The sequence below is a fragment of the Tachypleus tridentatus genome, chromosome 13, assembly GCF_004210375.1.
Source record: "Tachypleus tridentatus isolate NWPU-2018 chromosome 13, ASM421037v1, whole genome shotgun sequence".
In the NCBI taxonomy this organism is placed as follows: domain Eukaryota; kingdom Metazoa; phylum Arthropoda; class Merostomata; order Xiphosura; family Limulidae; genus Tachypleus; species Tachypleus tridentatus.
Window position 1 is genome coordinate 261208351 of NC_134837.1, and position 13457 is coordinate 261221807.

Here is a 13457-nt window from a genome sequence, read left to right on the forward strand (position 1 = left end):
TGGAATTCAATACAAACAAACCATAATTACTCTAGGTTCTCTTCAACAAATGTAAATATATAACGATAATACGGTACAACGTTCGTGTGATAATTTGGAAAAAACGAAATTCTTAAAGGTTCTAGCGTCGTCAGATACTGATATTAATATCAATAATCAATATTTCTACCAGTTATCAAACATCGATGCTTTATCAGTTTTTAAATAACACCGTTTGTCAGCTATCAATTATCGATTTTTTTCTACCATTACTGGCTTGTAGAATCTTTACTAGAAATTTATCTATCAACTTCCAACCACCACAAGAAAAGTATAGATTTTGAGGCCAATTGATTACAGTCTGAGTCTGCCAAATTCTGCTCTTGAATAACCAATAAAGTGAAAATTTTGAGTAGTTTAGTTGGTTAAAGCATGTGCGCAGAAACGGGTTTTATTATCACCCATCTTAATTTTCTTTTTTTTTTCTCTCTTCTAAAGGAAAGTTCTAAGTTCATGGTTTCGATTTTTACTTGGAATTTTATTATGTTTCAGCAGGTTTTGAGGTCAAAGAAGACTAGCGCTACCTATGAAAGAATACAGAAAATATAATAATAATCTGTAAAAATAATAATACTGTCGTCATACGTCCATGCAACTACTTCGTAGGGTGTAGATGGATCTTTAGCAAAACTGGTATAGAAGCTCATTAGGTCCTTTCTGGGATATACACAAATATTTAGTTTTGCGTTTATTATGGACGTTTTTACCAGAACCCTCACCTCCTGTGAAAGGATCTTCACGAAATATAGCATGCTCCTTTACCAGGTCCATGAAGGTCTCTAAGAATGGAGAAATCTTGATGGATAAAAAAGATATACTTAACAGATGGTCAGAATATATTGGGGAACTATATAACGACAACAGAAGCCCAACCCCACACATAGAAATAGACACAGAAGGCCATCCAATTATGCTTGATGAAGTGGAACATGCAATGAAGAAGATACATAAAGGCAAAGCAGCTGGTCCAGACGACATACCCAATGAACTTTTATTAGCCCTAAAAGAAGTGGGAATTCAGGAAGTGACAAAACTACTGAACACTATTTATGACACGGGTGAAATACCGGAAGACCTTAAAAAGATCAGTCTTTATTGCATTGCCGAAAAAGCCCGGAACAACTGACTGTAAACAGCACAGGATAAGTAGTCTAATGAGTCACCTCACCAAGGTTCTTTTAAGAGTGCTCATGTCTAGAATGAGGAATAAGATAAGACCAGATATTTCTGATGCTCAGTTTGGATTTATAGCCGATAAAGGCACTAGAAATGCAATTTTCGCTCTAAACATGCTCATGGAAAGATCACTGGAAGTACAAAAAGATTTATATCTATGTTTTATCGATTATTCTAAAGCCTTTGACAAAGTGAGACATGGTGACCTATTCGACATGTTGTCAGACCTGAACATCGATGCTAACGATCTAAGAATCTTTAGAAACCTTTACTGGCAGCAAATGGCAGCTATCAAAATTGAAAATGAATTGAGTGAATATAGACCAATTGAAAGAGGGGTGAGGCAGGGATGTGTATTTTCACCAGATCTTTTTAACTTATACAGCGAAATAATCCTATGAAACATCAATGAACATCAAGGAGTCAAAGTAGGCGGATGCAATATCAACAACTTGCGCTACGCTGATGACACAGTCCTCATTGCGGACTTCGAACGAAATCTACAGACTCTCCTCACAACAACAGTAGACGAGAGTGAAGAACAAAGGCTTGCAGTTAAATGCAAAGAAAACAGAGTGCATGGTTATCTCAAAACAATCAATTACACCCACATGTAGCATAACCGGCAAGGACGTGGGAATAAAACAAGTCGAAAGCTTCAAATATCTTGGATATACTATAACATCAAATGCAAAGAGTGACACAGAAATAAAGAAAAGAATTGCAATGTCCAAGGATACTTTCAATAAAGTGAAGTCCATATTCACAAACAGGAACATAACAAATGTCACTAAAAATTAACACCTTGAAATCATATGTATGGTCTGTTCTCTTATATGGCTGTGAGAGCTGGAAACTGAACAAAGATACAGAGAAGAGATTAGAAGCTGCTGAAATGTGGTTCTTAGAAAAATGCTAAAAATATCATGGACTGAAAGAAAAACAAATGTGGAAGTCATGGAACTGGCAGGATACAAAAGGTCCCTCATGAAAACTATAAGAAAGAGACAAATGGAATTTCTAGGACACATCTGTAGGAAGAATGGGATAGAGAAACAGATGCTATGTGGAAAAATAGAAGGGAGGAAAAGCAGAGGGTGTCAAAGAACTAAATATATCGAGAGCCTCAATAACCATGTTACCAAGAACTCAATGAACAACATCGAGTTGATAAGAAGGACTGACAACAGAGAAGTCTGGCATGCCATGGTAGAACTCAATGAGCAACATCGAGTTGTTAAGAAGGATTGACAACAGAGAAGTCTGGCATGCCATGGTAGAACTCAATGAGCAACATCGAGTTGATAAGAAGGATTGACAACAGAGAAGTCTGGCATGCCATGGTAGAACTCAATGAGCAACATCGTGTTGATAAGAAGGATTGACAACAGAGAAGTCTGGCATGCCATGGTAGAACTCAATGAGCAACATCGAGTTGAAAAGAAGGATTGACAACAGAGAAGTCTGGCATGCCATGGTAGAACTCAATGAGCAACATCGAGTTGAAAAGAAGGATTGACAACAGAGATGCCATGGTAGAACTCAATGAGCAACATCGAGTTGATAAGAAGGATTGACAACAGAGAAGTCTGGCATGCCATGGTAGAACTCAATGAGCAACATCGAGTTGATAAGAAGGATTGACAACAGAGAAGTCTGGCATGCCATGGTAGAACTCAATGAGCAACATCGAGTTGATAAGAAGGATTGACAACAGAGAAGTCTGGCATGCATGCTCAATGAGCAACATCGAGTTGATAAGAAGGATTGACAACAACTCAATGAGCAACATCGAGTTGATAAGAAGGATTGACAACAGAGAAGTCTGGCATGCCATGTAGAACTCAATGAGCAACATCGAGTTGATAAGAAGGATTGACAACAGAGAAGTCTGGCATGCCATGGTAGAACTCAATGAGCAACATCGAGTTGATAAGAAGGATTGACAACAGAGAAGTCTGCCATGGTGCCATGGTAGAACTCAATGAGCAACATCGAGTTGATAAGAAGGATTGACAACAGAGAAGTCTGGCATGCCATAGTAGAACTCAATGAGCAACATCGAGTTGATAAGAAGGATTGACAAGAGAGAAGTCCGCCATGGTCGTCGATGTCTGCCGCAGATTTGACACACGAAGAAGAAGAAACATAGACAAAGTTTCAGTTTTGCACTTTGCATTTTTTAATTATATACTTATAATAGTACTGTCTGTTGTATGTCTATGTAACTACTTCGCAGGGTGTAACGTGAGATTCATTCGGTCAATAGAGAGATACATACAAATTTGTAGCTATACAGTTTGTATTTTGCGGTTTTTATGGGAGTTTCTTTAATCTCAATTCATGTCGAGACTATATGTTTATGTAACTTAATGTTGATTGAATTTCTACGCCAAGTAAAGCCTTTAGGCTTACTAAGAAAAATAACTTCCTGTTCAAATTTACACATCATATTAAAACTATAAGTTTGTTTATAGTTCAGTTGAGCTTTCACTTCATGTTCAGTTCACTTATTTTGTAATCTAGGGATCTCAAGTGGGTTTCTGGTCATCAAGAATCCAGGGATCGAGCAAGTTTCTAACCTCATTATGTTCTGTTTAACATTAAAAGAAAGGTCTGTCTCATTAAGGTTAGCTGGACGCTACATGTCATGATAACTTTATATAAACTGAAACGGATATATGAATCATTCACCGTTTCCACGAATCCGAGACAAATAAAAAGTCGAGGGCATACACAAAATATCTGATGCTACAAGATATTAAGACGTCCAAATTAAGACTCTTAGGATCAGCTGGACTATTAGTTAAACTCAGCTATTAGTTTATAAGTCATTAGAATGAATCTCGTCACTGAGGATTGGATTAGTTTAGAAGGTTGTTTCATTAAACTACAGTATTTTCGTCCTTGAAACTCTTAGTGGTGATAATATAGATTATAATTTGATAAACCGAAATTGGAACATCACAAGAGGAAAGATTTAAAGTTTTGTTGTTTAAGAGTCATCTGGATTCTGTAAAGCGATTGAAAGTTTGTTTTCAATTAATATTAAAAAAGCTTAATTACTTCCGTGTTTTATTTTTATATTATACAAATTCTTAACACTTACTCCACGGTTTAACAGCTCCGTTGTCAAGGTTACAAATATACAACAAATAACTTTGTTAAACCAGTAAGACGTTTCCTAGGCAATCAAGTATCAGTGGGCCAATGAACTTTAAAAATAATGTAGTCGTACGTTACATGAACGTAGGCGGTTATGAAGAAGTCATAAAACTATGTGTCTAGGTTATCTCTAATGGCTATAATATTTTCTCGATGTATCGAGACAAAATAGACATTACCTGTCGAAATAGGAAGAAATGGTTGTCTCATGTGTTTGTCGTGAATAATAAGCTAGTAACATTTAATATACAAATGAATAAACACTACTGTTAGTTACTAAAGTCAAACGTGCTTTTTAACCGTTAAAAATGTTCCTGAAAATACGAGCCATAGACGACATTTTTCTTCTGAAAGTAAACAGCGCCAGCTAGTGTTGATAACAATCATTATTTTAGGGACGACAGAGCGAATGAGAAATCACTCAAAGTTATTAAATAATCTCCTTTCAGTCTGTAGCCAGATCGCACGAGTGATATTTTACTTATAATTTACTACTTCCATTTCCATCAGTTTTTATCTAGAACATCGAAAATCCATTTCACATTTCTGAACTCTACCTTCTCTGCTCTGCCGTTCATTTGTAGCCTCATAATTAATCATTTTCATAAAAACCGTCATACGTTCTGATGATATAAATCATTTATCGAACACAATCAGGTTTCATACAAGTTTTCTTTCTAAGAACGTAATGGAGCTAACGTGGAAGAAAAAAAAACACATACCAAAAAAAAACAAAAAAACTCGTTTCCAGAAACGCACAGAGTTTATCGTAGCTGACGCAGTTCGTCCCCAAAAGTTTGTTTTTAATGTGTGCCATTTAGGGTGGTTGATTACTTGTCCTTGTTATTTCGCAGATTTTTTGTTTAATAACACAAATAAAAAATACATGAGTTGTCGAAGTCTTAGAATATTTAAGAACCTTGTCTTCCTTTCTTCAATACCTATGGTGGTTTAATTGTTGTTATAGTATTTCTTTAACACCTGTTTAATAAATGTACACCAGATATTGTTTTCTAGTATACATAGCATGTCGTTAATGTTTTGTTTCACACAATAATTAAAGGACGTCCAAACAGACCATTGTTTTCTAGTATACATAGCATGTCGTTAATGTTTTGTTTCACACAATAATTAAAGGACGTCCAAACAGACCATTGTTTTATAGTATACATAGCATGTCGTTAATGTTTTGTTTCACACAATAATTAAAGGACGTCCAAACAGACCATTGTTTTCTAGTATACATAGCATGTCGTTAATGTTTTGTTTCACACAATAATTAAAGGACGTCCAAACAGACCATTGTTTTCTAGTATACATAGCATGTCGTTAATGTTTTGTTTCACACAATAATTAAAGGACGTCCAAACAGACCATTGTTTTCTAGTATACATAGCATGTCGTTAATGTTATGTTTTAAACAATAATTAAAGGACGTCCAAACAGACCATTGTTTTCTAGTATACATAGCATGTCCTTAATGTTTTGTTTCAAACAATAATTAAAGGACGTCCAAACAGACCATTGTTTTCTAGTATACATAGCATGTCGTTAATGTTTTGTTTAAAACAATAATTAAAGGACGTCCAAACAGACCATTGTTTTCTAGTATACATAGCATGTCGTTAATGTTTTGTTTCAAACAGTAATTAAAGGGCGTCCAAACAGACCATTGTTTTCTAGTATACATAGCATGTCGTTAATGTTATGTTTCAAACAATAATTAAAGGGCGTCCAAACAGACCATTGTCTTCTAGTATACATAGCATGTCGTTAATGTTATGTTTCAAACAATAATTAAAGGGCGTCCAAACAGACCATTGTTTAGTACATTAATACCTCGTCTCACATAACAGATTCTAAGCAGACAACTGTACGAAATTCCAGTATTTACTGTGTAGACAAATACTGCTTGTTTCCTTAGAAATGAGAGCTGTTCATTTAGTGTAGGCTTAAAACATCGTTACTAAATCTTGTAGTATAGATAAATGACAATTTGTCTAACTGCTATTTTATTCTTAACCCTATATTTTCTTATTTCTGTAGGTTAAAAAAAAGAAGCAATTTTCGATTATTTCGTTAATTGATTGATTTATTGATTATTTGGAATTGAGCACAAAGCTACAGAAGGAGTTATCTGTGCTCTGGTCACCACGGATATTGTAACCACGTTTATAGCGGTGTGAGTCTGCAGACATACCGATGTGCTTCTGAAGAGATATTACGGTTACTAAAGCAAATCATGAAACTTGAGATCCACAGTAGGATTAGAGTACAGTATCAAGTGAGTAGAACTTGTTAACATTTACCAAAAGAAAGATAATCTAACCACGAACAGTGCTTTAAGATAATCTAACTAGGAACAGTCCCTAAAGATAATCTTACCACGAACACTACCTTAATATACTCTTACCTTGAACAGTGTCTTACAATGATCTTACCGAGAAAAGTGCCTTAAGATAATCTTACCACGAACAGTGTCTCAATATAATCTTACCACGAACATTGCTTTAAGATAAGTTAACTACGAACAGTGCCTTAATATAATCGTACCATGAACAGTGCTTTAAGATAATCTTACCATGAACAGTACTTTAATATGATCTTACCACGAATAGTGCTTTAACATAATCTTACCATGAACAGTGCTTTAATATAATCTTACCACGAACATTTCTTTAATATAATCGTACCATGAACAGTGCTTTAATATAATCTTACCACGAACATTGCTTTAAGAGAAGCTAACTACGAACAGTGCCTTAATATAATCTTACCAGGAACATTGCTTTAAGATAATTTTACCACGAACATTGCTTTAAGGTAAGCTAACTATGAACATTGCCTTAAGATTATCTTACCATGAACATTGCCTTAATATAATCTTACCACGAACATTGCTTTAAGATAAGCTAACTACGAACAGTGCCTTAAGATAATCGTACCAGGAATATTGCTTTAAGATAATCTTACCATGAACAGTGCTTTAATATAATCTTACCTCAAATACGTAACAAAAATGGACTGAATTGTAAACTTCTACTGAAAACAAGCAAGAGGGTGTTCACATAATTATCATAAAAATAACAAAAATACGTAACAAAAATGGACTGAATTGTAAACTTCTACTGAAAACAAGCAAGAGGGTGTTTACATATTTATCACAAAAATAACAAAAATGCGTAACAAAAATGGACTGAATTATAAACTTCTACTGAAAACAAGCAAGAGGGTGTTCACATATTTATCATAAAAATAACAAAAATACGTAACAAAAATGGACTGAATTGTAAACTTCTACTGAAAACAAGCAAGAGGGTGTTCACATATTTATTATAAGAATAACAAAAATACGTAACAAAAATAGACTGAATTGTAAACTTCTACTGAAAACAAGCAAGAGGGTGTTCACATATTTATCATAAAAATAACAAAAATACGTAACAAAAATGGACTGAATTGTAAACTTCTACTGAAAACAAGCAAGAGGGTGTTCACATATTTATTATAAGAATAACAAAAATACGTAACAAAATAGACTGAATTGTAAACTTCTACTGAAAACAAGCAAGAGGGTGTTCACATATTTATCATAAAAATAACAAAAATACGTAACAAAAATGGACTGAATTGTAAACTTCTACTGAAAACAAGCAAGAGGGTGTTCACCAGTCACACATAGTTTACACGATCGCTAATTTAGTATACACGGAATAATTATTCACAAAACAATGTCTTTAACAAAAATATTATCGAGTAAATCTTATTTGATATAGAATTAAGTTAACTTAAATGCTATTGTGATGGAAATACATAAAAAAATCATTTCTCTGTTATACTGACAGAGCAGCTCGAAGGGTTGACTGTTTTTCTTCAGGGGCAATCCTTCGTAAATCATTTAGTTTTCTGGTGCTTGAAACAATACTGGTTACTTAATGTAATAACTACATTGACTCACGATGTACCACACTCCTTCAGAATTCTTAGATAAAAATCATTAAATTTCTATGTATTTATTAGAATTTTCTTCACTTTTTATTATTATTTCATCGTCTTTCGGATCTAATATCAGAGCTCTCGTCAAATGAACACGATCATCAATCCTGGTGGCAACTTCATGAATTATTTTAGCCTACTTACCACCCAGGAGAAGAACTACAGTAAACGAGGGTTAAACGATAAACTTGCAGGGGTTTGGAGATATGTTAGTTGCATGAGGGAGTGAAATAAGATAGCAAAAGTTAGAATAAATACCAAATTATATATTTATTTAAACACAACCATCTCCATTAGCCGAAAATAAAGTTTGTAGACCAAACTTTCGATATCCATTTTGTGTCTTTGGAGCATAAAGTTTGTTTTTTATTGTTGTTAAATTTCGCGCATAGCTACTCTAGGGCTATCTGCGCTAGCCTTCACTAATTTAGCAGTGTAAGACTAGATGGAAGGCAGCTAGTCATCACCACCCACCGCCAACTCTTGGGCTACTCTTTTACCAGCGAATAGTGGGATTGACCATTACATTATGACGCCCCCACGGCTGAAAGGGCGAGCATGTTTGGCGCGACCGAGATTCAAACCCGCGACCCTCGGATTACGAGTCGAACGCCTTAACACACTTGGCCATACTGGCCCGTAGGGGTATAAAGGAAACCTGATTTTATACTAAGATATTTGTGACGTCATTTAAAATTAATTATATTATGACCAAATTGCATTCTAGTAGTATTGTACAAACGAAGATAAAGTTTGTACAACAAATCTTTCAATATCCATTTTGTGTATTTGGAGAATAAAGGAAAAAACATATTTTGTATTAAGATATTTGTGACGTCACTTATAATTAACTGTATTATGACCAAACCTTACCCTGGTGCTAACACAGGATACTAATAAGTTATATTTGATTATTAGAGTTATGTATTTCTTGTTTCTCGCATAAAGAACTGTTTGAAGAAAATTTTTATAGCGAAAATTTTTATTTCTCCATGGTTAGAGAGTGAGATTTGTATATGTTCTTATCACTAAGTTTATACACTTTCTGTTGTTAGCAGCATTATTGTAGCTAACGAATAGAAAATCAAAGAACATCATATAAGAAACGTTTGTTTGTTTTGGAATTTCGCACAAAGCTACTCGAGGGCTATCTGTGCTAGCCGTCCCTAATTTAGCAGTGTAAGACTAGAGGGAAGGCAGCTAGTCATCACCACCCACCGCCAACTCTTGGGCTACTCTTTTACCAACGAATAGTGGGATTGACCGTCACATTATAACGCCCCCACGGCTGGGAGGGCGAGCATGTTTGGCGCGACTGGGGCGCGAAGCCGCGACCCTCAGATTACGAAGCGCACGCCTTAACGCGCTAGGCCATATATATAAGAAACCTTTTTAAAATTAAAAGACGTTTGATCAACTATGGGTCAAGAGTGGCTCAACAGATAGCGGGCACAAATTGTGTATTTAAAGATTAAAAGTTTAACACCCGTTGTCACAAAAACACTTCCCATTTTGGTGCACCATAAGAGTGATAGTCGTACCCTACTATTCTTCAGGATAAGCTTAAATAGCCTCAGAGCCGGAATTCGTAGTGAACATCCTTCTCTCTAGCCAGTGAGTTTAAAATTTAAGACAAAGACCTTGGTAGATTTGGTCGAAATTCTAAAACAGCTAGACAAATTAATTCACTGCTGGACTTCATTTGCTAGACCACACGTGCGCTTCTCGTGTGATAGTTTCACAGTTACGTCACAGAAATCACAGCGTAAAACGAAACAAACTACTCACGATTAAATCGATTATTTTCATGATTCTGTTTGTTTGTTTGTTTTTAAAATTCGCACAAAGCTACACGAGGGTTATCTGCGCTAGCCGTCCCTAATTTAGTAGTGTAAGACTAGAGGGAAAAAAGCTAGTCATCATCACCCACTGCCAACTCTTGGGCTACTCTTTCATCAACAGATAGTGGGATTGACCTTTACTATATAACGCCCCCATCGCTCAAAGGGCGACCACGTTTTGGTGTGATGGGGATCCAAAACCGCGACCCAATGATTACGAGTCGAGCGCCCTATTCGTGATTCTATAAAGAAGAACAAAATCAATAAAAAACTGATACTTTCGTCGTTCAATCATCAGCCCTAGTGACAACTTCATGAATTATTTGAACACATTTGAAAGAGTCCGAGGTTTTGATTTTCAAATTCGACAGCTGCACTTTAGGCAAATCACGCGTTTTAGTATTTTAAATTTCTTCATCGTTTTATTTTCTTCAAATCGAAATACAAAAAGTAACCAGTTCACCTTTATAGAACATACAGCTAGACACTTGAGGCTTAAAAGAAATTTTTCGATCGCAAGAAAGGAGTGGGGTGGGGGGAAGCAACATTTGCTATAGTGTCAGCAGTAAGTTATATTTTATGATTAAACGAGATCTTTACTGACATTTCACTTCCAAAAAACAGTTTAGACACTAAAAGACGCTTTTAATGCTTAATGCTTCGATACCGTGTAGAAGCATCTTTAGCCTTAATTAATGGAGCTATTCTGTGAAACACTCTTTTAACACAGTATGGTGTAGAACCATCTTTAGCCTTAGTTAATGGAGCTATTCTGTAAAACACCCTTTTAACACAGTATGGCATAGAACCATCTTTAGCCTTAATTAATGGAGTTATTTTGTAAAACACTCTTTTAACACAGTATGATGTAGAACCATCTTTAGCCTTAATTAATGGAGCTATTCTGTAAAACACCCTTTTAACACAGTATGGTGTAGAACCATCTTTAGCCTTAATTAATGGAGTTATTTTGTAAAACACCCTTTTAACACAGTATGGTGTAGAACCATCTTTGACTGTTTCTTAAACACCATCTTAACCACGCGAACTTTCTGACACTTATCTGATAATTTCACTCCATGACTGTTTTGAAAACTCAATTAACTTAATCTCTCCAACTGATACCCATGATGATGCTTCACTGGATTCGGACCTGGGGTTTTGACAAAATATTGATATTGAATTTGTTAGTTTGTAAATAAAAAGGTACATGGCAGAAAACATTAAAATGGTGTTAAAAATAGCGATCTGTTTACACCCTATCTCCCAAAAATGTTGCAGTGACCACTGGAATTTCTTCTATTAAGAAATTTTGCTACATATGAATACTTGAATACACAGACACTTCACGGCTTAAACTCAGGATAATAAAAAACACAAACAGTTTTTTTTCACAACCAACACAGTACAATCTTGGCCAATTTAGTCAGCTGTCTCTTCTCCAATAAAATAATGGACACCACTTTAAAACTGAATTGATGACTCGATTTCCATCACTCCGAGGAATTCCTGGTAAACCTTCGTGTATCCAGTAAAGAATTTTTTTGTCGAATTTCGTCAAAAGGGTTTCATACATTGTCTTCCGCAGTATTGGCGTGACAGCTAGAAGGGAGGTAACTAGTTAACACCAACCACCGCCAACTCTTGGGTTATTCTTCTGCCAACGAATAATGAGATTGACCCTCACGATGTGACGCCCTCCTTCCCCTAAAGCTGAAAGAGCGAGAGTGTTCGGTGATGAGGATTCGTTCTCCTACCCTTAGATAGAGCTCACTTAATAGTGAGGATAGGCCTCAAACTATGGTGATGATCCTGAGTGGCAGAAAGTATATGCACTCACCGTTTCCTAATTACCTACTTTCATGGGTTTCACAAATGATACCTATTAACCAGTATGGCATAGGATGCATTCACGTCACTAATTATTCTAAAGAAAAGGTTCTTGTTACAGTTTTATCAATTGAACGTGTATCGTGCTTCTTAATACTTTGGACTATTTTAACGTGTGTTTTTTAAATCAGCGCTACCATGTCTCGAGTACCATTCAGTAGGTCATTTCGTATTTAAATACAGATTTTCACCGTTAATTTACTCTTCTGACCGAGACCCCTGGTGGAGCATGTCACGTGGTTCATTATAAAGTGTCCCCATCTTTCGTACACACATCTTCGTAAAATACTTGTGTTATAAAATAAAAGTGGTCTTAACTGTCGTGGAAAATAAAAGTTGTTGTTACAGATGGTATTACTGTCTTAGATACGCACGAAACTGTATAACAAGTTTTTCGTTACAGAGGTAGTACTGTCTTGGTTACACACGAAACGGTGTAATAAGTTTTCTGTTGCAGAGGTATTACTATTTTAGTTACACACGAAATGGTATAACATGTTTTTATGAGTCAGAATTTAAACGTAACTTATAATAAAAATCCCAACTTCATCTTTTAGTAATAGTTAGTATGTGATTAGGCCTAACTCACAAGAAGTACGGCTATCAGTCTAGAACATTATGGCTGAAAACGTTGTTGACAGATAACCAATAAGTCACTGTTATCTAATCTTTTGGCCAGGCATGGCCAAGCGTGCGACTTGTAATCTGAGGGTCGCGGGTTCGCATCCCCGTCGCGCCAAACATGCTCGCCCTTTCAGCTGTGGGGGCATTATAATGTGACGGTCAATCTCATTATTCGTTGGTAAAAGAGTAACCCAAGAGTTGGCGGTGGGTGGTGATGACTAGTTGCCTTCCCTCTAGTCTTACACTGCTAAATTAGGGATGGCTAGCACAGATAGCCTTCGAGTAGCTTTGTGCGAATTTCAAAAACAATCTAATCCTACTAGTGTATTGATTTATGTACTTACAGTGACCTTATGCCAGTTTTCATGACTTGACAAGTTATTAGCTCGGTCCTAACCAAGGTCACGCACGCTTCACGAGAAGTTGCTAATAATAACACATGAATATAAAAATCGAGTTGTTGACCACAGTCTATAGTTGATATTTTGTAACACCTCGTTCAAACATACATGTATTATTAAGTATGTTTTTAATGTTCACAAAAGAAATTGATTCAAAAAACGGGTGTTTGTTTTAGCACAAAGCTACAAAAGGGGCTATCCACGCTTTTTTTTAATGTGGGGAATAGAACCCCGAATTTTAGTGTTGTAAGTACGTTACCGCTGACCCATTGGAAGGGAGAATGCAATATTCAGTTACTGAATAAAACACACACATTACTGCTAC

General features: G+C 35.8%; 1 protein-coding gene across 1 annotated transcript; it reads left to right on the forward strand.

Annotated features, from left to right (window-relative positions):
• Positions 1 to 808: 808 nt before the first annotated feature.
• LOC143236531 (uncharacterized) lies at positions 809 to 1165 on the forward strand. The gene has a single exon (XM_076474836.1). It carries the CDS (start codon positions 809 to 811, stop codon positions 1163 to 1165), a length of 357 nt encoding a protein of 118 aa, XP_076330951.1.
• The last annotated feature ends 12292 nt before the right edge of the window (positions 1166 to 13457 follow it).